The sequence below is a fragment of the Meleagris gallopavo genome, chromosome 5, assembly GCF_905368555.1.
Source record: "Meleagris gallopavo chromosome 5, MGAL_WU_HG_1.1, whole genome shotgun sequence".
NCBI classification, from domain to species: Eukaryota; Metazoa; Chordata; class Aves; order Galliformes; family Phasianidae; genus Meleagris; species Meleagris gallopavo.
This window is the reverse complement of record NC_139408.1, coordinates 6,121,740-6,148,332: the sequence shown is the minus strand read 5'-3', so window position 1 is coordinate 6,148,332 and position 26,593 is coordinate 6,121,740. Positions and strand designations below refer to the sequence as shown.

At 43.4% G+C, this 26,593-nt stretch overlaps 1 protein-coding gene across 17 annotated transcripts in view; it reads left to right on the top strand.

Moving 5' to 3' along the window:
* The window catches only part of DAGLA (diacylglycerol lipase alpha), a 60,138-nt gene that overhangs the window by 26,665 nt on the left and 6,880 nt on the right, over positions 1-26,593 (top strand). For 16 of the 17 annotated variants that reach the window (XM_085226025.1, XM_085226013.1, XM_085226019.1 and 13 more), the window contains 16 exons: positions 1,372-1,473; positions 2,056-2,194; positions 5,151-5,238; positions 9,809-9,943; positions 10,372-10,449; positions 11,663-11,787; positions 12,915-13,071; positions 13,355-13,438; positions 13,566-13,643; positions 17,498-17,578; positions 19,602-19,744; positions 21,093-21,161; positions 22,398-22,470; positions 24,051-24,247; positions 24,551-24,680; positions 25,427-25,608. In XM_085226025.1, coding sequence (XP_085082151.1) covers positions 1,372-1,473; positions 2,056-2,194; positions 5,151-5,238; positions 9,809-9,943; positions 10,372-10,449; positions 11,663-11,787; positions 12,915-13,071; positions 13,355-13,438; positions 13,566-13,643; positions 17,498-17,578; positions 19,602-19,744; positions 21,093-21,161; positions 22,398-22,470; positions 24,051-24,247; positions 24,551-24,680; positions 25,427-25,608 — 1,861 coding nt within the window. The remainder of the gene's footprint in view (positions 1-1,371; positions 1,474-2,055; positions 2,195-5,150; positions 5,239-9,808; positions 9,944-10,371; positions 10,450-11,662; positions 11,788-12,914; positions 13,072-13,354; positions 13,439-13,565; positions 13,644-17,497; positions 17,579-19,601; positions 19,745-21,092; positions 21,162-22,397; positions 22,471-24,050; positions 24,248-24,550; positions 24,681-25,426; positions 25,609-26,593) is intronic. The other variant, XM_085226029.1, reaches the window with a different exon arrangement.

Sequence of the window (26,593 nt, the reverse complement as noted above, 5' to 3'; positions counted from 1 at the left end):
TTTTTGCATTTCTGTTTTTGCTGGATTGTTTTCATGCAAAATTTGCTAAAAGATGGGTAACTTTGCTTGAAAACTCTATCTAGGAGACATTTCCACCTTGGAGTGCTAAGAGCAAATCATTAACATGAATAGCAAACAAGTCTTTCTCTCCAGTTTCCCAGGCACAATGTGATCTCCCTGAGGAAGCATGCAGAGCCTGACAGCTTCAGTAGCACTGTTAAAAACAGACTAAATGAGACAGGGGAGGTAGAGAGAGTCTGAGGAATCATCCTGTTTTCTTCCCTGTGTTTAAGATTTGTATTTAAACTGTAACTTGAGTCTTGTACATGTTTATTTCATGGTTGTTTTTTTGTTTTTTTGTTTGTTTGTTTGTTTTCTTCACTCTTAATGGCTCTGGTGATTGAATTAGGGGTGTGACCTTTTTGTGGGCAAGGTCCATGTGATAACCTGATTTCAACAGACCACATTTAGCGCTTATGAATCTAAGGTCATAGTTGCAATAGTAGCCCACAAAGGTCTTCTTGATGGTATTGCTACTCCTGTTCCACATCTGGTAGCCTCAGAGGGGAGGTTAGCTAAGGTAGGCAAAGCCTGAGCTACCTAGCTCAGCTTCAGAACACTTGAGGAGCTGGGTCCAATCTGGTTTCTTTCTCACTGGGTGGCTGCTCAGTTTTCTAGGCTGGGCTTGGGTTCAATCCCAGCTTCACCAAATGCTTGCTAGGTGCTACATGCAGGCTGTTTACCCTCTGTCTCGTTCCCCATCTGTACTGTAGGGTCATACTGTGTTGAGAAGGTGAAGATGGGCACTTCAGAGCAGTGTTTTCCAACTTTTTTCTTGAGCCATATTCAGGTGTAATTTCTTGCTCTCTATCAGGGTAACATGCAGAGCTGAGGAGCCAGTAAGTGCTTCCTTAAGGGCTACATGTTGGGAATTGTTGCTGCAAAAGCTGCAAAGGTCAGAGGTGATGGAAACATTTCTTAAGTGTAGTAAGTAGATGTATTCCTGGGTAAACACTACTATTTATTTCGTATCTTTGAATTAGGCCAGTTTTACTGTGATGGTGATTCTCTTTACCTAAGGAAGTCTTTCCACTGTTGTGGAGGAAGGACAGCTATTTGATTGACTCCTAATACAGCCAAGAGCACTTCTAGCTCTATGTATGTGGTCCATGCGTCACTTAGGAGGAGTTATTGATAAGGAGACATTTTGGGCCCACTTTCTTGAATATGCCACCATTCTCGTGGCCTTTTATTCTGCAGCTGTCCTACTAAAGAACTCATCTTTGGGATTCCTTGCAAGAAGATGGGGAAAGGCAGTCATTGATCCTTAGGGAGATGCTGCTACTATTCATTGTGTTCTTTTTGTTTCAGCTATCTTGGTGATTGAGTTTGTGTATGCTATTGTGGGCATCATTTGGCTAACGCAGTACTACACTTCCTGCAATGATATCACAGCAAAGAGTGTCACTTTGGGTATGTATTTGGAATGTGTATGCACAGACATCTCTTGCCTTGGAGAGCTAATTCACTCATGCATGTGGGGATTGACTGTTGGTAGTGAATTGTAGCTGTAAATGCTGTGCTTGTTTCCCTCAAGAATCCAGTGCTCAGAACAGTTGTTCTATTCATTTACTTGTGCTGCCTGCACTGAGGCAAGAATCCCTGTTCCCATGGAGGGGTCTGGCATGGGGAGTCTGAAAGCCCTGGTTCTCCTTCTGTTCAAATAGCTTTCCTGTTTTTCTCAAATTGCTTTTCAAACCCAACCATTCTTCTGGGGGGAGTGATGGGAATGCTGGAGTCCACTAGGTCTTCAGTGAGCCTTTAATGTAGTCTTCTGCACAAGCAGTCTCCCTGTGGCTGCATAATCTAGCTGTGGTCAGAAGCCTTTGCAGAAGATTTCTTTGTGCTGCAGCTGGCTGCAGGAATATTTGGGTTAGCCGCTTCTGTCTGCCCTGTGGCAACAGAGAGGCGTGTGTGATGTGTGCAGAGAAGAGCAGGAAACAACACTGCCAAGACCTGAGGGCAGAGCACATGACATATTCCCTTTCTTTGTAGGAATGGTGGTGTGCAACTGGGTTGTCATCCTGAGTGTCTGCATCACTGTCCTATGCGTCTTCGACCCGACAGGCCGGACCTTTGTCAAACTGCGTGCTACGAAGCGGAGACAGCGCAACCTAAGGACCTACAACCTGCGGTAAAGCACTTCTGGAACGGCACCCTGCTTCCTGCGGCTCTTGGCATTCTTCCTGCCTTGCTTCAGGGAGCATTCGCTTGCAGGTGTTGCTTCCCTTTGGTGAGGGTGATTTGAGAGGAAGGCAGCTCAGACTGTCAGGTGCTGTGTGTGGGCATCTGTATTTAAAGGAGACAAAGCAAGGCAGCGCCTGGCTGGATTGTGTGTTAGTCACTGGCTTTGTCAATCCTTCCTAGCCCCTTTAGCCACAGTGCTGATCACAGCAGCTTGTTTGTCCATCCTGTTAGCAGTGTTTTACCTGCTAACAGGGAAGCAGTGTTTAAATTTTGCTTAGGTTGAGGCACCTTTGTCCAAAGCCTTTTTCTTCTTTTGTGTTTATCTGCAAAATATGACCTTTTGACCTGAAATTTCTTATATTTGATCTTGGCCAAGAACCAGATTCTTTTGGGTTGGCAGCTAGATGTTCTAATTAAGAATTGATTGCATCTTTGAGCTAACCAGATGGGGATGTGAAGGCTTTTTTCACCAAGCAAGGCATTTTCCCGAAGCTTTTTCCTGTAGTGGGACAGAACAAGCAGGCTTTGTTTTCTTATGCAGTTTTGACACATGTAACCATAAGTAAGGAATGTAACTCTGTAGGACAGAGGGCATTAGATTTTGAATGCTAAAAAATAAGGCTTTTAAAAAATATCATAGAATCACAGAATGGCCTGGGTTGAAAAGGACCACAGTGATCATCTAGTTTCAACCCCCCTGCTATGTGCAGGGTCGCCAACCACCAGACCAGGCTGCCCAGAGCCACATCCAGCCTGGCCTTGAATGCCTCCAGGGATGGGGCATCCACGACCTCTTTGGGCAACCTGTTCCAATGTGTCACCACCTTCTGTGTGAAAATATCCTGCAAATTTTGCATTTCTCATTGGAAACGTATATTTGAGGGGTGTTTTGAATATATGCTCTTTCCGTGTCTTGAAGTGGAATCCTTCAGAACCCCTTTTTCTGGAGGGAGGAAAAGTTTCCATATGCCTGCTTTTTATTGCAGAATAGAAGAAGCTTTTCTTTACCTTTCTAGTATGTTGCTAACACTACCCTTTAATATTCAGAATTAGTGCCCTGTAAGCCTAATGGCTGCAATTGCTGCATTACGATGAAAACATTCCCAAGCAGATGGTAATGAAAAGCTGGAAGATGGCTCTGGTACCCCACAATAAATCAGCGCTGTTTGGCTTAATTCACTTTTTTTTCTTTTTGATGGAAGGCTGAGCCACAGGTTGCAAAGTTCTTTTTGCTAGGAAGCTTAAAGTAAATCACAACGGAACACCAAAAATGATTTCCCCCTGAAGTTTTGAAACCCCAGAAATTGAGTGAAGGTATTTGTCCCTTGGGCCATGGTCAGGCTTTTTCCTCCAGGCCTGTAACGTTTCCAGAGAGCTTTTTCCTGCTGCTTCGAGATTTCTGCTGTAGGAAGGGAGTGTTAACAGATGTTAACAAGCAAAATGCTGTGGGCTGTAACGTGGAAGGGAAACATGAAATAATCCTATGTGGTTGCTACTAAACCTATTGCTTCCAAATAGTATATTTTGAAATTAGCCACTTGCTTGAAGTAATCCTTTCCAGGGAGTTTTGAAATTCTCTGCCTGCTTCTGGATTATGATTCTGCAAGATGCTGAGGGCCAGTTGTTCCTATTGCATCCCTTGGTCTGCAGTGATATGAGCCTGCTGAGCTATAGCATTAATTTGGCATTAGTATCACCTTAATCTGATCTGTATTTCCTGTCTCAACTCATGAAAGAACTCTATTTGGTTGTCACATTTAGGAGACGTGAACCTTCAGCTTCCTTTTTGTGGTTCTCTGTAGGTATTGGACTGTGGTTTTCTTTTATCTGTGGCTTCTTGATATCTTGCAGTATGAACAAAATAAATCAAACTGAAACAAATGGCTCAATTAATTGCGCTGAGACTTTTCTAAAAGAACTTGTTGTAGGACTCATCCAAAACATGTGGAAGTTCAGTGTTTGGAAGAAAGAATTTGGGAGAAGTCAGAGAGAAAATAGCTCAGAGCACGCTTGCTTGTCCAGCCCCCGCAGTGAAGTTGTGAAGTTCTTTGCATTGCTACACGAGCTCTCTGGCATTTGGTGGAGCAAACAGAGCATTGCCAGCTCCATCTTAGGTCCCTCATATTCCTCTTCCACTTTTGGAATCTTCCTTGGAGGTTGTGGATGTTTGTTTTAAAATACTCAGCCATGAAACCCTGCAAAATCTCCTCTTTCTGTTGTAGGCAAATATTTGCTTACCAGCAGCTTTTTCTTCCAGGTGCAACTAACTCTCTGTGCTTCGGCTCTTCATGGCAGAAAAACAGAAGCTATCTTTCTTTTATTGAACTGACCTATGTTACGTTGGTCTGCGTTCACATGACAGCGAGCCTGCATTACAGGAGCTGTGGACCTTATCCATATGCAGGCAGCATGGCTTTCTTGGGGGGGGGAGGGAAGTCAGCTAATTCCATAACACTGAGCCTGTCTTGATCTCAGGTTTGTTCTGCAGGAATGCTAGTTAAACTTAATGGACTGTCACTCTGAAAGTGTAGTAACTAGGGCAAGTTCACAACAGTGGAATGAACTCAGCAATAGCTTATTTTTAAATAGAGTTGTCCAATTAGCTAAATTTGAAGCTGAAATTGAAATGTCATATAAACCAAATGTGGGTTGAGTGAAACCTTCTGTATTCAGGCTTTTTTTAGCCTTTTCTAAATTGAAAGAGAACCTTTAGCTTTCTTCCCCACTTTTGGTTTGAAGTTATGCACTATAGTCAAAGAATGGAAATTTTTTCAGTTCTGAAACTGGTACATATCATAAAAATATTTTTCTGAGTAAGCTATTTATTGGAAAAAATTGCACAGCTCTTAGTGCTAGTGCTCAGAGTCTTTGTTTTTTTGTAAACCTTGATTTCTTTTCTGCAGACACCGCCTGGAGGAAGGGCAGGCCAGCAGCTGGACACGCCGCCTTAAAGTTTTTCTTTGCTGCACACGGACAAAGGACTCTCAGTCGGTAGGTACCAAGAAGCTCCTGGCAGAGAGCAAGCTCTGTGTGTGGCCAGTGATGTGTAGGACTCAGCAGAGCGAGCAGTGTGGGATTCCTGCTATCAAACCTGGACATGCCTCATTTTGCTTGCGAGTGTTCTGAGATGTGGAGCCTCAAGGAGTCCATTGAGCCTTGACAGCAATGCTTGCAAGGACTGACATTGTCCTCCAAGAAGCAGCAAGCTGAGCCACCGCTCAGAATGGACAGACTTCACGTTTTGCTCTATGCTGGTTCCTTTTCCTTCCTTTCAGCGTGAGTAGGGTGAATTAAAGCCTGTATTTCTGCAGGAGCTTACCTAGGTATCCTATGCAGAAACAGAATCATAGAGTGGCCTGGGTTGAGAAGGACCACAATGATCATCTAGTTTCAACCCACCTGCTATGTGCAGGGTCGCCAATCACCAGACCAGGCTGCCCAGAACCACATTCAGCCTGGCCTTGAATGCTCCAGGGATGGGGCATCCACAACCTCCTTGGACAACCTGTTTCAGTGCATCACCAGCCTCTGAAGAAGCTGATATTTTGTTTAGATGCAGATATAACATTGCTGGGGAGGACACTTGACTCTTTCAAAACAGCTATTCTTAACCTTCTGGTTTTAAATATTATGGACTTCTCTCTGAGACAAATAATAGCACTAAAGAGTGGTGTTGTCAGTTTCAAGCTTGCCTCCAAAAGCTGCTCTTTACTTCGCTATTACAGCAAACTGACTAATTTTAAGTGATACTAGCGGAAAAAATATATTTTTCATCAGTTTAGGTTCACCATTTAACAGCACTTTGTGTGATCAACTTCAGTTTTCCTTTACTTAGTTTATCGTATTAGTTTGAGTCAGTCTTATGCCTGAGAAGAAGAGAGTCTTTGAAAATGGAAAAATATAAACCTTCAAGAATCAGCAACAAGAATACTCCTGGATACTGACAGGCTCTATTCGAGATGCGAGGAGAGCCTGCTGTTGAGTCTGTGGATTCAGATGAAGATTGAAATTTTCATGTGCTGCAGTTGGGATTGTTCCTTTGCAGAAACAGTGCAGGGTAACGAGTTGATTTCACTTCCCAAAAGATAGCAGCCCATTCATTCCTATTGAAAGTGGTGGGAGCAGGTTTTCATGTTCGAGTGATATTCAGCAGGAGTCTTAATAACCTGTTAGAGGTGAACATGGAGGTGGAGGATTGTGCTGACAGTGTTAATATTTAAGTTGCTCAGAATTATGAGTAATTGAGAACTCCTTAAGGACTAAGCAGAATTGGGGAGCTGTTATCAATGAGAGACTAAAGTCATAATAGCGAAGGATGAAGCAGTGCATGCACATCTGAAGAAACAATTTAAATTACTTGCATACACTGATAGGCTGTGAATTAGTTACAAGCTCTCAGGAAAAGAGCTAGGAGTTATCAAGGACACCTCAACAAAGACATCAGCGCGCAGCAGTGGCCAAAAAAACCTTTAGAAAAACATGGAAGGACGTAGAAAGTGACAGAAAACATCAAGGGACTGACTGCATCAATGATCTCCTCACTAAATATAATTTGGTCTGCTTAAAGGTGCAGGAGAAAAAGGAGCATATTGGAGGGGCTATGAACTTGTATAGGAAGAGAAATAAGGCTGGGATTTTAACCTCAGAAGGAAAAAGTGCAGTGAGATGAAAAGCTGCATAAAAATAATGGAGAGACAGGTGAAGGCCACCTGAACATGTGTTCATCACATATGGCAACCAGTATGAATTAAATGAAAAGGCTTGTTGGTAAGCACACATCGTTATCCTCGGGGTGCAGTTGTCATAGCTCTTTAGCAGAGATCCAGCCATGTGTTGTGGCACTCCCTGCTGCATGCTGGATGAAGTGCAGCCCCAAGCTGCAGGCCTGCTCTGGGGGCACAGCCCAGTCCTGCCAACTTTCGCAGATCGTCTTCTAGAGCTCGTTAGTAAAATCCATCTGGAGAATGGCAACGAGATGAGCTGTGTGTTGTGGCAGCTTAAACAGCAGGATTTCCTTGGAGGCTGCATTCTGCCCATCAGCAGAAGTACCTTGGGGTGCACTGGCTTTGTTTACACCTGGCTGCCCCATCATGTCACTCTACCAGATCCCAGAGCTCTGAGAGGCATCGAGTGCCTTGGTTCCCAAACAGCAGTATTCAGGAATGCAAAATTTTTCACAGCATGTCAACATTTTATTTTATTTTTTTTAATTTTTCAAGCAGTAAAATGAAAAATTCTGTAATGACTGTTGGATTCGACTTCTTTTTCTAGTTCAGGATAAAAGCAGATACCAGAATCTTCAAATTCCTTGTGCTGTTGAATTTCCACTTTACATTAGCTTCAGTGATTTCCAGGCTCTTTTCTTTGAAGAAATAAGCTCTGACTTTGTGTGTCCTGGCATGACATTGTGTGGAATGAATGTGTATGTAATGGATCAGAAATGAATCCATTGCTGCCTCTCCCAGGCTTCATGGGGAAAAAAGTGTTCTAGCAGGGGATGATTGTCCTCTGGGCTGGAAAATAGAGTTCTGCAGAGTGAATCTGGCACCAGAGCAAGAATCTGTTCCTGTGAGTCTGGAGCAATATCTGCAGCTCTAAGTCTCCGCCAGCTGTGCCAGCCCCAAAGCCTCCAGGGTTTGTAACAGAGACTGACTGCAACATCCCACCAGCAGCAACTCTTCTTTCAGAGCAAAGCATACACATTGAACTTTTGTTCTGAGCTTTTACTGTGGACAGAGTATTAGGAGGTGGTAGTGTTACTTTGGGTTAGCATTGTTTGCCTTTTGATTTGAGGCCGTTTGCATTTCTTGCATACTTGTAGGAAGGACTTATTGGGTCAGCACTTTGTGGACAGTGTGATTGTAAAGTTGGAAAGGCTGATGGAAGTCCATTTGTTCTTCAGGTGCACAGCTGGCATGGAAACCCGTGCAGTGGGCACCTGAAACCCCATTCTTGAGGATGATGTAATTTACTTTAGGCAAGCGAAAAATGATAAAAGGTAATCCTGCACTCCAAGAGTTTGCCAGAGAATTGAAGAATGTAGGTCATTTCCTGCAAGCCTGCTGGGGGAGAAGGAATTTGCTTTCTGATCTGTCAGAGATGGAGAGATTCTGCCCTGAAGACCAGCCCAAGTGAACAGCCCAGGCTTTCTACAGATGGGACTGTAGTCGCATGGTGTTAGTGTTGAGTAAAGATTATGAAAACATTGCTAAAAATTCAGGATAAGACTGGTAGATCTTGGTAGGAAATGTTAACGATGGCAGACTCGGAATATTGCGTGCTATAGTATTTGCGTGCTATAGTATTTGCTCAATCCCACTCTTTATTGGTTCAGCCTCTGGGTCACCCCAGTCTTTGAGCTCTCTGTTCTGAGCAGTGACCAAACACGTCTCACAGTCCAGCCACTTCAGCCTCTCAAAGCATTCTCACTTCAGGCCCTATGTGTTTTTTTTTTTTTTTTTTTTTTTTTTTTTGTGGTATACGGAGCCAAAAGGGAAATAACATTTCTCCTCAAAGTCCCTGTCACTCTGCTTTAAAGCTTTAGATGATTTTCTAAGGTCGTTTCCAATTTTCTCCCTTCTTCCGCAATGAGGATTGGGCACTTTCCCTGCTGGGAACTTTGTGTTCAGTAACTTGGAATTAATGAACTTAGTGGTCTTTTCCAACCTTAATGATTCTATGGTTTGATGACTCGGATCTGTTTTCACAGGTTGTTCTTTTCAGGCCCTTTTGCTTGAGTGTGCTCCAAGATGAACTTGGAAAAGCTTGCTTACTTGCTCAGCTCTTTCAGGACCTGGGGCTCTGATGTGTAACACCTGTTTGTTGTACTTTAACTCTTTGAAATCATGTAGTAAACAGCACAGTGGTGAGCAGTGAGCGGTACAGAGGCTGTTCACTGACAGCTTGCAGAAGTCTCTTGCTTTCTCCGTAATGTGCCCAGGGTGGTGAGGTCTGACTTAAGTATGGGGGAAGAAACTCCAGGACAGAGTTACGGAACTGAAGAGGCTGTTAAATAGGATATACGTGGTGCATTTTTCCTGAATAGCCTTTGTTCAAATGAAATTGCTGAATTGCTTTTGAGGAGAATAGTGACACTGGATTGGGATTTTTTTGGTTCTCAGCTTACTTCCTCTGTCTTATTTACACTTAAAACATTGTCCTTCCCTCCCTTTGTATATACATTCTGTGTCCTGATGCTTAAGTGGTCAGCTTATCCACACAGCACACTGCATAGTGCAAATACAGTCTCAGCTGAGACTATGCGTGTGACATTCATAGAATCGTAGAATGGCCTGGTTGAAAAGGATTACAATGATCATCTAGTTTCAATCCCCCTGCTGTGTGCAGGGTTGCCAACCACCAGACCATGCTGCCCACTTTATACAGTAAGAGGTATTAATAATGATTAGACGAGATGTGGTGTTCCCAGAAGGAATCTTGTGGATGTTTGGGGCTACAGAAATGGGGCCATTGCTGCCGCACTGGCTCTTCTGTGTCCTGTTTTGAGGCTCCCCACACTCAAACTCCTCTTCCTAAACCCTTTTCTCTGTGGATTTTGCAGGATGCCTACTCTGAAATCGCCTACCTTTTCGCTGAGTTCTTCCGAGACCTTGACATCGTCCCATCTGACATCATTGCAGGCCTGGTTCTTCTGCGCCAGCGGCAGCGGGCAAAGCGCAACGCTGTGCTGGATGAGGTGGGTGGAAACTTGCTGCCTTTTCTAGTTAGGTGATGCACACAGATTTAAATCTTGACCCTAGACAGGCAACCGGAGGCAGTTTCTTTAAAGTTAATAGGAAGAGTGGAGAGAAGACTCCAGCATCTGGGCAAAACTTCAGAAGCAACCGAGGGAAAAAAAAGCCCTGAATTCCCAAACTGTTCTGCCATTGGGATTTGCAGATTCCTAATTGAACAGAAAAGTTGTACTTATTTTCCTCAGAGATGGGGTTCAGACAGTGATGGGACCAGGTGGAAATCAGAACAGCAGAATTGGAACCAATTCAGGGGTTTGGTCAAGATGTTTGCAAGCTGTCCTGCCCCAGGTTACCCAGTTCTTTGTTTCTCATGTATAGATTTTTTGTCCTGGTGTCACAGAGAATATTTTCTTGTGTTTGTGACTTACAGGCAAACAATGACATTTTAGCTTTTTTGTCTGGGATGCCAGTGACCAGGAACACAAAGTATCTGGATCTGAAAAATGCGGTAAGTTACTGGACTGTGATCTTGCAAACTCACGTGCTTCTTTATGTAGCCTGTTTTCTTTTTTCTAAGTGGTTTCTTTTCTGCTTTTCTGGAATAATCAAAGAGATATAAGAATGATACAATCGAATAAAAATACTTGTTCTTCTGGAGGCTTTGTTGTCTTTGGATCACTTTTAAAGCATTATCTGTCTGTCCTCCACTTTGTGGGAAGTAGTATTTCCACTCTGATGCTGAAAGACAGTGTGAGATTTCTTACAAGTCAGAGGTATGAGTTGAGTGCTGCAGCCAGAAATGTTGTGCAGAGCTCCATGTAATGGTACCATCAGCTGGGCTTCATCTTGGTGAGGGCAGGGAGCTGCCTTGAGTGAGATGGAGCCTTCTTCCCTGGGCTGCTTCTGTCAGCAGTTCTCAGGATGGGGACAGCTGCAGTCTGTTCTATGTAAATTAAACTTGGCTTTTCTTTTGGCATGGTGCTGTTGCAGCCCTTCACTGGGCAAGCTATATTCACCCCTCTTGATCAGATGATATTCTTGCAAGAGAGGAAAAACTGACCCAATCCCAGCACCTCTGATTAAGCAATTCTGTGATCAACCTGCTTGCAGCTAAGCTGTACTGCTCTGTATCTAATGCTAACTTCCTGCTTGTGTTCAGGCTATCTCTTTCTGCATAGGTATGTGGGGAGAGAGGTCTGCATGGCATATAGAAGACAGCGCTGGGGCATGTGGCCCCAGCCTGGCTTTTATGGTCCTCTCTGTGTATCTTCCTTATGGCTTGTGCCCATTTGGAAGCAGTGTCTTTAGAGCTCATCTTCTTGGTATTTGGTACTAGTTTCTCTCAGTCCAGTTAGGGTTGGGTGGGGCAAAATACACAGACGATGGCCTTTCTTTGCAGCACAGTGTTTGTTACATAGGGAAGAATGCCTGTAGAACTAACTTCAAGTTTTGTTAAGCATCTAGTAAGGCCTCTCTAATCACATAAATGGGCACAGTCATACTGGGTGGGGAGGGAAGGAGAGGATCTTACTGAGCATAATCAGAGTGCTCTCCTGCAGTTACCTGGAAATACTGAGTGTTTGCTGTCCTGGTGCTGGTAGAGAGAATGCTGATGTTCAGGGAGAAGGGTGCAGTCTCTAACTACAATGGAAAAAGGGGAACAGAAGGAAATTGACATATGAAGACAATAAGGCCTTTAGTGAGTCTCTTGTCTCTTTCAGCAAGAGATGCAGCGATACAAAGAGGTGTGTTACTACATGCTGTTTGCCCTGGCTGCCTATGGCTGGCCCATATACCTGATGAGGAAGCCCACATGTGGACTCTGTCATCTGGCCAGATCCTGCTCGTGAGTGGCTGTCCTACCTATCGCTCTGCCTTCTCTCCTTCCCTCTTCCTTTCTGTTTTTCCCTGATTTAGAATCCTTTCTTCAATCAGTTTGCTTTCTCCGTCACTTTTCAGTTACTTCTTACTTTTTTCCTCTTCTGCTTTTTTCTCTTCTCTTACACTTTCCATCTCTCGGTAACTTCATTCTTACATCCTTCTCTTCATTCTTTCTTACAGTTAGTTATCTGCTTACTCTGTTAAATAAACCACTGTCATATTCTGTCCTCTCTTGTGCACTAAGGATCATGCCAGTCCTTTGTTTGGTTTGGATAACCAGTGGAGAGAACTCATCTGGCACAAGAGTGCTTTCACACTGAGTCAAAATAGCTGTATCAGAATGCAGAAATCAGATTTATCAGCAAGCCCAGTTAGACAGAGAATTGACATTTGGGTCCTTATTAGACTTGGCCAGAGTTTGTGCTGCATTCTCTCTGACTAATTGTTTTTTGATTGCCATGCTGTATACTGCTCACTTCAAGGCAGCAATGCTGTAGTTCAGTTCAGGCTTGCATGTTAAATGTTAGCTTTTTAGCTTCTATAATGCTGTCATTGGATTATCCTGAGTTGAGCTTTTTGCCCTTAAAGAAGTAAATTTCTTCTCCAAACCTGTTAGGAGGAATATCCTTCTGAGTCACTTCGATCTTTGAAGTGTCTCATAAGGGAAAGAAAGGAAGAAAGAGTTTGTGCTTGCACTGTGGTTCTGGGATGATTCTAGACCTGCTTTGCTACTTTTTATAAGTAGATTTAATAAATGCTAGTTGCTTGTGTGTTGAAGCGGTGTAGGACTGTGCATAGTATCCCCTGAGGAGAGATCCCTTGGAGACTGGCTGCACTGTAGCTCTCTCTGGTGCTCAGAAGGAAAACTACATCTGATCCCCGTGCTGCTTTTAATGTGGAAATATGAGTTGTGTGCTGTTTTGTGCAAGAGCTGCAGCAAATGAGGGAAATCACTCCTGTCGGGATGACACGAGTGTGGCTTACAGGTTTTCTCTTCTTTTCCCTCACCTCATGTCCAGGAATCCCACTTTAAAATCTGCCTCTTCCATGTTCATCTTCTTTCCTCAAGACTATAATTTTTTTCTTCTGCAGGTGTTGCTGTCTCTGTCCTTCACGTCCCCGCTATGCACCCAGTGTCACCATTGAAGAGGATAATTGCTGTGGCTGCAATGCCATTGCCATCCGGCGCCACTTCTTGGATGAGAACATGACCTCGGTGGACATTGTTTACACTTCTTGCCATGATGCGGTATGCAAAGTCTGCATCCCCCTTCCTATTTGAGGCATGCTCCCAGGGCCCCTCCAAGTGGGTCTCGCATGCTTCCAGCTGTAATGGTACAACAGAAGAAAACTTGACGTTTTTTCTGACCCTAGACTTTCACTCCTATCTCTCTGCCAAGAATTTCTGTCCCGTGGACAGAAATATTTGTCTCCATCAGAGGCAAATGTTAAGCTGCTCTGCTTTCCCTGAGCAGGAGAATATGTGAAGGAGAACGTCTCATCTGAGTGTTACAGCAGTGCATCTCTTCTAGGTTTATGAAACTCCTTTTTACGTGGCTGTGGACCATGAGAAGAAGAAGGTGGTCATTAGTATCCGAGGAACTCTGTCTCCAAAAGTAAGTACATTGTGCAGTGGCCTCACACACCCTTTGCCACTCTAGCAAACTTTCAGGATAGCCTGAGATTTTCCTGGCTTGCTGTTGGTGTTTGATTTATCTGAAGCACAGTGACTCCTTTCTTCAGGATGCCCTGACTGACCTGACTGGGGACGCAGAGCGCCTTCCAGTTGAGGGTCACCATGGAACGTGGCTGGGACATAAGGTATGTAAACACATATTTTGAGGTTTTGACTTTTAGTTATAGGCAAAACAGCAACAAAAAAGCAGCCTAAACTGCTTCAATTGTTAAGAGTGTTTTACGACTGCAGTGAAACGGCTATGAGATGTAAAAACTAAGTCCTGAAATCTTAACAGTTAAAATCAATCTGCTTAAAAAAAAAAAAATAAATAAATAACAGCATGCAATTAGTAAAAAGCAAGCTGCAAAAAGAATCTGTGGGGACCTAGAACAAAATTGTGAGTGTCATTGAAATTACTTTTTCTTCCAGTGAATGATCTTTTCAGAATTTGCAATCAAACCCTGACAGTGTCTTTAAAATTCTGTTGCAATGGGATATTCATTGAACCTCATAACCAGACATTGGCAGGGCTTGCATCTGTGTAATTAGACTGATGCCACGTGTCTGTGTTAGTGAGCAGGATTGGACTGACTAAACCAATTTAGCATAGACCTTACCTTTGCCCCAGTCCAGCAAAGTAATGGCATGCATGCTGAGTTTTAAGATTAGCAGGAGTTTGGCAGCCTCTCAAGGTGTAATGCCAGACTGGGAAAGGCAAATCCAAACTGATGATTGCATTTGTTGAAAGGATTGTGGTAGCTGCTGGGAAATGCTGCTGCTCAGGGAGACAAAATGCTGTGTGTGATCTGGTCAGGATCCCTTCAGGGCAGGACATTGAGCTCATAACTCCTGAGAGCTCCTGCTTTGTTCACAGCGTCATTCCAGATCACCTGCGTGATGCTCTTTGATGCTGTGCTTTATCAAGTGAGGCATTATTGGGTGATAGCTGCATCCTCAGGTGCTCAGCTAGGTATGGGCCTGAAAAAGGAGCAGTTACCTAAAAGTGCTGTTGGGACAGCAAGGATTTTATTTCAGACTGTCAGGATGGGGCTTTTTGAAAACAGTACTTTGTACTACTTCTTTTGCAAATGAGTATTTCTTTCATTTCCCCCAAATGTGGAAGTGAATCAGTGTAGTGGTTACACAAGGCGTTGTTTAGAAACAGATAATGAGGAAGTGATGTGTCACTTAGTTAATATTGAAGTATCTGAATCTTTACTTCTCATCTAACATTTCTGAAGTGTTATGTTTGCTGTCATAGGTAATGTCACTTGGTTTTGTGCTTCTTCATCTGATTCAAAATGCCTTTGCAGAACCATTGTGATAAGCAGTTCATATAAACCAAAAGGAAGTAAGGGGCATTTGTTCTATTTCAAATCTGCAGAAAAGCTACTAATAGATACCTATAGGAATTGGATTCTTCTCTTGATCTTTTTCTGTGGAAATATCAACGTACCAGTAACTTATATGAAATGTTATCAGATCATTCCCTGTATTTTGCATTGGATTTTTATTGCCTTTTGCATTATGTCTTTTTCTATTGTTACAAGTACAGAAATACTGCTTTATTTTAAATTATCATAAATATTAATTTTCAGACAATAATGCACTGTTGATTCCTGAGGGAAGCTAACAGAGATAATAGAATTTTGAGATGCAGGTCCTGATCCACAAGTCAACTTTAATACAAAAGCAGATGAAGTACCTTGCTAACACATTTAATTTGTAGAAAAGCACTGGGCTGTTTGGGAGCTTCCTGTTAATTGCATGGCTTCTGTTCTTTTCCTTGCTGATGCTACATACCCAGCAGGCTGAGATGCCCTGTTATCTCCACCACAAGCCATGCTGCTTCATGTCGTGCCTATCAGATATCTGAGAACTGAAAACTCTTGATGTTTGCATGAGCCTTCCTGTTGCTCCACTGGGACCACAGCTGGAAGCGTTTGATTGTCTGGGTTGCTGTACTGCCACAGCTGAAGTTTGTGAGGTTTCTGAGCTATTTTGGGTCAGCGGTAGGTAAGGTTTATGGGTTGGTGTGCTGAAAAAAAAGGAAAATAGGAGATTGTCACAGCTTGGAGTGGAAATTAACCACAGCAAAATCTTCACTGCTTGAGGTAAAATACAATGATTTTTATAATGGGCTTCATTTAAAAATAATTGTAAGTAAGGGGCATGAATCCATGCTGAATTCTGTTAGCCTGCAGAGGACAAAACTCCACAGGTGATGATTTTATGGAGGTTTGGTCATTGGTGTTCAGCCAGCCAAAGTGACAGTGAATACCTGTGCAGGAGGAAGCCCTGAATGCTCAGCTGTGCTAACAGCCCTCACCTGTATGTCAAAGCACTCAGCAGCAGCCAGAACTTTCTTTTCTACTACAGGGACACCCTCTTCTGTGGGTTTTCCCATATTGCGAAGCAGTTTCTTGCCTTCAGGCTGCAAAGCAATACAGAATATTTCTGCCTTGCTTTTCCTAGATGTTTGGTCCATTTGATTATTTATACATGGGGTTTGAAAGTTAAGCCCAGATAATTTTATTCTTATGAAACTCGTGAAGCCTGAATACGACTCTGTGGGGATAAGCCTCATTCCATAATATTGACATCGCTGTCTGTATTAGAACATGCAGTAATCATTGAAAATACAGCTTTAAGAATGACTGTTGGACCATTAATAAAATCACTATGGAGGTAGATATGCTTTTTAAAAACAGGATCCTAAATTCATGTTAGAAATTTATATAAGTCGCCTGCCATTCACTCCTCATTTAGAGTCAGAAATGGAGACTCTTTTGAATGCAGCTGAAGCTGGCTAGCTGCTGGGAGCTGAACACAGGCCTGAAATACCGTGGCATCTGCTTGTTTGATAATGACAGTGACGTTATAAGTTCAGCAGAATTACCTGTGTTCCTTTTCTTCAGTGGGCAGATTGGTGTTTGATATCAAGGGCTTTGAAAATTTCCCATTTCTCTCCTTTCTGAAGGAGACCATACATTCCTTTCTGCCTTTGTGATTAAACAGTGCTCAATAAAGTTCACTTTGTACTTAAACTGTTTGAGGTAGAGGTGTGATGGAAAATAGCAGAGGAGATGATCTTCTCTGTTTTTTGGCCAGCCCAGACAGTTCAAATTATGTGAGGGCTGCAATCACCAAATTAGAATTAGCAGTATCTCTGTATTTGTGTTTACCCTGAGCTACATCACCATTATTAGCCTTTGCAGTTCAGGCTTGTTCGCCTCTGAATATTAACTGTAATAAAAGCATAACCAAGAGTTTATGCAACAGATCAAACTGCATCTCTCTTACACAGAGTGAGACAAACCCTGAGTGTAGCCATCAGCTGGGAGAGTGGATAGATGGTTAGAACCAGTCCATCCATTTGTTTCCCATCTCCCAGCATTCCTTAGCTTCTAGGGAATAAAAACCTTTAAAAAATAAAATTCCATTAACGTCCTCAAACAGCTGAATTCAGTTAATAGTTGCTGACACCTCCAGTCATCAGCAGCTTTCCCACACAAATAGAACTGCCACTTTTTCCCTACCTTGGTGTTTGTGCTGTCTCCCTGTGGACCTTTTTGGCTAGCTTTCCTTTGCAGATTTAAATGCAAGAGTGCAGCTCTGGGGTTAAGATACTGACATGCAGAAAATCACTTCTGCTGTTCCACTGTAGGTCTCAGTGTGGGCTGACCCACAAGACACACAGCCTTGCATTTAAGTTAGTGATGTGGTTTGTTTCTTTCTCAGGCTTTACGGTATGAGCCCAAGAATCAGATTGATGCGTGCTGTCAGACCTTAAGAGCTGTCATTAATCCTAAACACTTTGTGGCTCTGGTGAGCCAAAACACGTGCCTCATGAAGCAGAGGCAGTGTTCTTTCTCAGCCCTGACACAAGCTGTGCAGTACTCAGCTTGTCGAGCACTGAGGGCAGTTTGCTGCCTCCTCCTCCACCAGTACTGATATGCAGCTGTTCATGCTCTGTTCCCTTTTTGTTTGCACTCAGGGAATGGTGCTATCTGCTGAGTACATCAAGAAGAAACTGGAGCAAGAGATGGTGCTTTCTCAAGCTTTTGGACGAGACTTGGTGAGCATTAGCTTTATTTTATCACCACACACTGTACAGAAGTTGAGATTTTCTTCTATTGTACTAATTTCTCAAATCTCAATTCTCTCTGGCTTGCCAGACAGACCTCTTGTTACTTACTCCTTTTTTTTTTTTTTTATTTTGAGGCCTTCTTCCCAAGAGTACTGCGGAGCTCCTGATATTTTTTTCTCAGACAGGAAGTCCTATTTGGTGGCCATGCAGGACAGGGAACATTAAAAACAAATCAAGAGGAACTAAAATCCCATCTCTATGGAGATCTTCTGTGGAGACAGCAGTGGGATGTCACGCTGCCTGTCTGTGTGCACACATTTCCTTTAGCTCTCTATCAGAAGAGGACTTGAGAGAGATGTTAAGATGCTTACCTTAGCTTATATGTCAGTAGTAGCACTGTCAGCCTCCTCACACAGAACATTTTCTACACTGTCTGATTCCCTGCTGCCAGACAGCTGTCCTTTTCTCATGCCCATAGAGTGCCTTGGCCTGAGCAGGCCCATGGGAAATTAGTGATAGTGAAAAAGAGAAGAAGAGTGAAAGGCTTGATGCTTCATGGAACTGGTGCCATACCAGTTAGCGCTGAAGTGTCTGCCTTGTGATGTTGGTAGGTGTAAGTAGGAGGTATGGAGGCATTGATCTTCTTTATATGATGCTTTATTCTCTCTGTCTAGAAAATGAAAATTGGATTTGTTCAGTGAGGAGTTACTCACAAGGGTGTTTTTTTCTGTCCTTGCTATCTGATGGGTAAGGATATGGTGGCTGAACACTTAGGCTGGCTTCTGTGTGTGATGTTAGGTATCTTGTTTGGTTCAAAGCTGGCTTGATGTGTGGTGGGTCTAATTTCTATGTAATGTAATGTAATGTAGTGTAACTAGCTAGGCCTAACTCACACAGGTGGAGAGAGAACTTGATTAATGAGATGGAACTATTGCCTTGTGGTTAGGAAATGAAGTGCTGGTTGAAGCTGAACTTTGGGATATATATGGAAAAGTGAGAGAGCATAAATGCCATTCTAGGTTGTACCAAGAGTTCATCTAGCCCAGCATGTTCTCTGACAACTGCCAGCAACAGATTTCAGGGAAAAAATGCAACAAGTGGGATTCACTTCACTGGCTAGCAGACATGGTGTTGACTTAGGGGTGCTGGTCGTAAGTAAAATGACACAAAGATAGATCTTTCATTCCTGTGGCTTTTTCTGTGTTCTCTTTTTTCTCATCTTATGTGGAAGCCTGAGCACAGCTGCAGCTGGTTACCCAAGAGCTTAGAGAGTAGGAGTTGCATTCTCTGACCCTGTGTAAGCCCTACAATGTACTGGCAGAGCTCTGTGATACTGCATTGAAACAAGATTGAAATTTCTGAAAATTAACCTAGTAAATCTGAGGCATGCCTAGCACTGTAACTTCTGAATAACAAACACTACGAAATGTTAGAGAATAGTTTTGTCTATAAATTACTCAATCAATTGCCAGCTGTTGGGAACATATAGACTTCAGAAGACTGTTGTTCAAACTGCACGTTAGGATTTCTGTTTTTCAGCATTCACTAGCAATGAAATAAATGAGAAAAAGCCTTCATTTCCAGAATCAGAGACCTCTGATTTGTGAGCCTGGACCTGAATATTATCAGAAGGCTATTAGACATGAGGAGAAGCAAAAGGCTCATCAGATCTCATGTAACTCAACTTAAGCGTATGTTTCATTTTTCTTTCAGGGAAGATCCAATAGGTCAAGGACTGACTTGTGGAGGTGTAAGAGAAAATGCCAGAAGATAATTAATTCCAGTGTATCTTTGGAAGAGGCAATAGTAGAGGGCAGAAAACTGCTCCCATTTCAAAATCTAACATAACATCACTAACTCCCATTGGAGGAGCAGTTGGTTAGTTGGAGTGTGGAGTGCTCATGTATAGGAACAACCCAGCAGCTGGGAAAAGGGACAGATTTGGGGGTTTGTGAAGTTTCTTTCCAGTCTGACTTCAATTTCTTTGTTTTGTTTTTGTTTTCATTTTCAGGGAAGAGGAACAAAACACTATGGCCTGATTGTGGTTGGCCATTCCCTTGGGGCTGGCACAGCTGCCATCCTGTCCTTCCTCTTGCGTCCACAGTACCCATCACTGAAGTGCTTTGCTTATTCTCCCCCAGGTGGACTGCTGAGGTAGGTGTTGGGTCAGGAGGTCTGGTGGCAGAGAGGGGGTGTGTAACTGAAATGGCATCAGATTCTGGTTGTGATGTTCTGATGACCAGAAAAAGATAATCTGTGCCCTGAGAAGCATGCAAGAAAAAGTGTAGTAGCAGTTGATGGGAGCTGAGGCTTGTGGGCAGCTTTTTTCTGTATTAGAATTTGAAGTTTAGGTTCCAATGGCAGGTGGTCACTCCCAAGTATTCAGGTTTATGACTTTGTTGTGTGCTTCTGTAGCTCTGATTTAACTCTGCCAGGTGGAAAACACAAGTTGGGTGGACAGGGTGAAATTTCATCCCTTATTGTTTGTGCAGTACCAGTGTGTTCTCTCCCCATCTTCTGCCAATAGGTGTCCAGAATGGGAGGTGTTTGACCAAATGCAGGTGTCTGTATCAGATCTAGTTGTCAGGACTCCTTCTGCAACTGACAAAGAAATTGGCGCCTGAAAGCACCTGTGGATTAGAAGCTTCCTGTGGTGGTTACTGCAGCATGTTCCAGGAGTGGCCAAGGGATTTTAATCATCCTGCTAATGAATCTGGACATTAGCATGCCTTGTTGTGATAATACTGCTTAATCATTTGTGGCTGTAGAGGCATTGCTTTGTGGAACTGTTATCCTGAGAGTTTCCATAGCTTTTTGCTTAGAGCTTCCCCTCCCAAGATCCCCTGATAGAGCATAGACCAAGCTGTACCACTTTAACTGACTCTGAGCTCAGGGTGCCTTGAGCACAAGGTTCAAGGTGCCTCTGACTGCCACACCTTTCTTGCGATTTATGATTTGCATTGTGCCCATGATCATCTCTGGGTGAAAGGTGCTGGCCTCCACTAGTGGTGGCTGATTTGTAAGTGAGGTCTCTAGAAGGCAACTGGTTGCAGAACAAGGTCATAAGGTGGAAGCCTCAATTCCCTCTTGTCTCGGTGCTTAGGTTACTGCAGGAGGTGGCTATCTTAGTTCTGTGATGTCTTTAGTCTCAGAGGCATGAAATACCTTCTTCCATAGCCTCCTGCCATTCCCAAAGAATAGGAGAAGTGCTAGGAGGTGCCGAGTATAGAGTACTTCCTTATCTATTTGGAGCCATGTGCAGGTAAGGAAGAAGGAGTTGCTCTATTTGAGCTGCTCCCTTACAGAGTAATGTTGCTTGGGGCATGAGATGTGTGTATCAGGCTCATTTTAGTGTGCACGTTCTAAGGACATTGAGCAGCTTGCACTGTGTTTTTTATGACGCAGGTTCATTGTCTAGTAACCTCTCAGACACCAGTGGCAAATTGGAATGAACTGCAGTTTGCTGCTAGTTTGCTTCTTCTTGGTCCTGTTTCTCTTCCAGTGAGGATGCCATGGAATATTCAAAAGAGTTTGTGACTGCAGTCGTGCTTGGCAAAGATCTAGTGCCCAGGCAAGTTGAGAAGAGTCCGAATTCCTTGATGAGTATCTGCTGCTCTGTACCAGTCACCTATTTCCAGTCAGAAACACCCAGATCATACCTGTCTTGTTTCCTCATTTACCTGTCCTTGTATGCTTCTCGCTTGTCCTCCTAGTTACCTGTACCTTTTACCTGGACACCTATATTTGTATTTTATATACCTTTTTATAGGCGTATCCCTCTCCATCTCTCAGTTGCTTGTATGAAATAAAAAGGTGAATATCCAGCCGCTGTGATTATGCTCATGGTAGTACCTGACATGCCAGTGCCATCTTCGCGATTGCCTGTGTTATCTCAGTCCTCTTCACTCTGCCCTGAGCTAGATGTGCTCTCATCACATTTTGTAGTGTTGCCTATCATCTCACATCTCTTAACCAGCTCCCCCATTCCTTGTCTTGACATTCCTCACTGCTTGTCATCTCCTGTGACACATTCTGCTGAACAGGGCAATAGGCTAGGAGTCAAACAACCTTGGTTTTATTTTAACTTCTGCCCCGTTGTGTGACCTTAGACAATTTTTGTCTGTATGATATTAGGCATTTAGAGTTAGTGGAGGAAGAGTACTATCATGTTCTCTATATCGTAGAATCATAAAATGGCCTGGGTTGAAAAGGATCACAGTGATCATGTAGTTTCAACCCCCCTGTTATGTGCAGGGTCGCCAACCAGCAGACCAGGCTGCCCAGAGCCACATCCAGCCTGGCCTTGAATGCTTCCAGGGATGGGGCATCCATAACCTCCTTGGGCAACCTGTTTCAGTGCATTCTGTTAACCTGTGAAACAGAATCTTGTATATTCTATAATGTTTAATGTTGTCATATAGCTCTGTGCTGTCTTTCTTGATTTATCTGTTCTGTGGCATTCTATATTTGAATTGTTTCTTGTCTCCTTGTTTTCTCTGATTGCCCCACCATCCTCATCTGTTCATTGACTGCTTATATCTATGTTTACTGCTCTGATTCTGTTATTGCATTTCATACTTGTTTGTTGTTACAGCGGCTTCCTGTCACGTTTTGCCCTGGTTGCTGGTCCCAGGTGATGACACAACTAACCTCTGAAGTGATCTGCATTATTGTTGCATTCTTGTTTCTTTTGTAGCATAGTTTCTTATTGTTCTGCACTATATGTCTCTAATATGTCTCTACTGTCCTGCTCCCTGTCTGCTGTTCCCCACACAGCTGTTATAAGCACATCTTCCTTTCTTTCCAGAATCGGTCTCTCTCAGCTGGAGGGATTTCGCAGGCAGCTTCTGGATGTTCTTCAGAGAAGTAACAAACCAAAGGTAAGAATGAGGATGAGCAGATTCCTGAAGGCAAGTGTCTGAGCAGTGATGATGAAGTTTCAGTGTCACACAGCAATACTGCAGGCTTCTTCTGACTCCCAGATCTCCTCAGATCCACCATCACTGTTTAGGTAAACAGAGGGATGATGGAAGCAGCTGGAGAGGACAGGGCTGAGAGAAATGCTCTGCTTGCAGGCTGGCTTGTAACTCTATGGCAGTTCTGGCTCATGTGCTGGGAGTTCATCATCACATGTCTAAAAAAAACTGAGAAGGAAGTTTTCTCATCTGAGCCTGTTTGGAAGTCTGTGTTGCAGCTGTAGCTTTTCCTGGCCAGTAATAAGTGATTGGTATCAGGCTGGGAAGGGCAGCATCTGTCTGCTTGTAGGCACTGCTTTGTGCTCTCCAGGTGGTGCTGTTCTAGGGTAAGTGGCCTGTTAATGTTTTAGAGTTAAACGTGCAAAATTGTTCTTCCCTGGGTTTCCTTACCATTACACTGAGGTGGAAAAACATTAGATTTTAAAACTGTTTCTAAAATTCTAATATGTTAATAATATCTGTAGGGTAAAAAACTGAGCAGATGTTTTTTCTTGGTAGAATTCTGTTTTGCTGTTGTTTCAGTAAACTTTTGATTTTTAGGTTTGGGTTTTTTTAGTGCAATTTTTTTTAGTGCAATAAAGAAAAGCATAAAGGGAATTTTTGTTTGCTTAAGTACCTTTTCTTCTCTCTGTGCATTAAAAATTCAGATTCTCTTTACCTGGGAAGATGTCCCATTGGTGGACAAAGATGTGCTTGCTTGTCAACAGTTTACAGGCTGGTTTGGCCCAGTTCCGTGACTAGCAGGGATTTCGCAAAATCTGTACCTCTGGAAAAGGGAAACAGGGGTCCCAAAAATAATTAAAAACAGTGGCAACAATCTGAGGAGAAACAAACTAATTTACTAAATATAGTATCGGAATGCAAGATAACATGCCATAATACAATATAATTAGAATTGAAGCTAATAAATGAAATATAATGAGAGAGAATGTCCAAAAGGTGGATAGGCCTCACCATACTCTGAGGTGAGATGCGCAGTCCAGTTGAGCAGCAGAGACAGGAGGAGAGCTGACAAGAGCAGATGAAGAGCGCAGCAGGTGACCTTGCCAGGAGTTAATCTCCTCTCTGACCGCAAAGTCCCCTGGGGAATGTAGTTCTTCTCTTCCAGACAGGTACCAGGAACTTGAGCATTAACAGTTAAACTCCCAGTGCACTACATGATGTTATGATGTGGAATATTGATATCCAAAAATCATAAAACCATGACATTGTTCTAGATCCCTAACTCTGCAAAAACATCCACAACAAAGTTTTGCCACTTCTAAGGTTAAAATAAGGAAAGGAAAGAAGACAGAGCAGGGCTATCTCTCCTAAGGTCTGCTATTCAAACAGCAGGGACACAAAGTCTGGGTTTTTTCCCCTCTTTTCTAGCGTTAAGTGTTCAGTTCAAGTGAACCTATCAACAGTATATTGTGAGACAGCTCTGCTTTTCTAATCTTTTTCTCTTCTCCCATATTCTCCCACCTTTCCGTGTTATTGGACAGTGGCGGATCATTGTGGGTGCTACCAAGTGCATACCCAAGTCAGAGCTTCCTGAAGAGACTGAAGAGAACTCAGTAACGAGCAACCGCCTCTGGACCCACCCCAGTGATCTGACCATTGCCCTGTCTGCCAGCACACCACTCTACCCACCGGGCCGCATCATCCATGTGGTGCACAACCATCCTGCAGAGCAGTGCTGGTGAGTGGGCACAGTGCCCTTTTCCAACAGAAAATTAATTCCCAGGAGAGCAATCCATCTATGAGGGAAGTGGCTTTCTTCACTGCCTTACGTTGGCAGTGATTGCACTGTGAGGATAGAAAGATACTCATGTCACTGTGCAGTGCTTTAGAAGAATGTGTTCCTAATATCTCCTCCTTCTGTTTTTCCTCCTGTTGTTTTTTTCTGTCTCTGTAACCTGCTGTTTTGCATGCCAATACACTGGCTTGCTCTTCCATTCCCTGCTCCTTGTTTTCTCCTCTGGATCCCAACTCCTTTTTTTAGTTGCTGTGAGCAAGAGGATCCCACTTACTTTGCTATCTGGGGTGACAATAAGGCATTTAATGAAGTGATCATCTCACCAGCAATGTTGCACGAACACCTCCCATATGTGGTCATGGAAGGGCTCAACAAGGTAATACCGAGAATTGGGGTCTGAGGGTGGGGAAGTGTGATACCATGGATTGAGCTTGAATGCAAGGGAGGCCTGGGTTTGGGCAGGAAAAGCATGGCATGGTGAGGTGAGCTGTAGGCACAATATCTACAAAGCCAAAACTGTGTGTATTGGAGAGCCAGGGATACTCTGGGTGGGATTTGGGCTTATTAATTCTCACTGCAGGAGCACTTCTGTGCCCTTATATTAGGTAGTAATGGGAGGTTGGGTGGTGTGTGGTTCGTCCTCTCAAAGCTGGCTATTACAGCATGCAGTTCAGGTGAAATGTTGTGAGCTGTGACAGCACTGGATGTCCATGCGTGCAGCTGCACAGGGTAGTTCATAAGTGTTGCTGCAACCCCTGTTAGTCTGTGGAGTGTCTGAGTTTGTGTAGTGGTTGTGGAATGTGGAATGGGTCTCTGCCTCTAAATGATGATTTGTAGCCATGCAGCTCTGAGTTTTAGCCAAGTCTGCTGTGCTGTTCTGGTCTGAAAGCTGTTCCTGACAGCATCTTTGGTAATCTCCCCTGTCCTGGGTTCCCAGTAGGACATCCTGACAGAGCAGACTGCCAAAATACATTCATTTAATCTTTTATGATCTTACCATGTGCTTGTGGAAGGCATCAGCAAGAAACAATGGCAAATCCAGCAGTTTGGAAGTTCTGAGCTGAGAAGAGTGAAGCTGCTGTCTCACTGAAGCACTGTTGTTCCTCTGCTTGCCTTGTATAGGTCTTAGAGAATTACAATAAGGGGAAAACAGCCTTACTTTCTGCAGCAAAAGTGATGGTGAGCCCTACAGAAGTGGATCTCACTCCAGAGTTGATCTTCCAGAGTCAGCCCTTGCCTAGTGGACCCTCTGTGCAGATTGGAACTGGAGCCCTAACAGTGGACAGAAGGAACAGCAGTACAAAGTAAGAATACATCTTGGATTTCTTTGGAGGACTGTTGGCACTGGGTGTGGATCCTCTCTTGGGGCATTGTGATCAGTAGTATAGATCCAAGGACTGCCTGGATGAGACTTCTAATTAATGTGACACAAGACATGATGAATCCAGGAGAAAAAAAAATGATCCTTTGTGTTGCTCAAGAATCTGAGTGCAGCGGGGTCAGGAGAACCTAGGAGTTGAAAATATGGAAGGTTCCTTTTCTTATCCAGACAAGTAGGCTTTTCCCTGGAAGCAGAAAAGCAAAGCTTACAGTCTTGCAGCCAAATCTCTGTGTGAATTATGTGGCCAAAGATATCCCATGGCACTGATTCTCAAAAGCTGTGAAGCAGTGACAGCCATAAGCTTACAGCACATAGATAGACATGTGAAGTTACTTTATGACTTGCATAATTCTATAAACAGGAGAGTCTGGGAATATGGATATGTGTTGGACAGGGTTACAGAACAAGTATAAAAGCAATGTAATGTGAGGAAAGAGCAGCTGGTGTCCTGTTTGGCTGTCAGGAAGTTCGCTCTGGTGGAAAGCAGGCAGAGGGAAAAGTCATGTCCTAAGTGCTGAAAGCATTCCTGTAGGGAGCATCTTTTTTGATTGTGGCCACTGGATACTGATATTGTTAGTTTGTCAAGGGCCCAAAAGGTGAAGGTTCATCTAGGAGGTACACAAAGTTTGGGTTTGGGTAAGACTTCCATCTTATAGAATACATAAACTGCTTTCTATCCAGGAAAAAATGATAGGGAGATTCCCTGCTGATTTTCAGGTAGCAACTGAGGTTTTGCAGAAGAGCAGAGATTTGTCTTTTTGGTTTCTTTCTGCCCACATTTTTTGTGTTTGAGAGTTATTTCAAAATAGAACGTGTGACTTCCACCACAGTATTGCATTATAGAAGGCAAACCTGCAGACCAAACAGGGAAGTGAGAAGATGAGAGGGAAGGTAGTTTGTACTTGAAG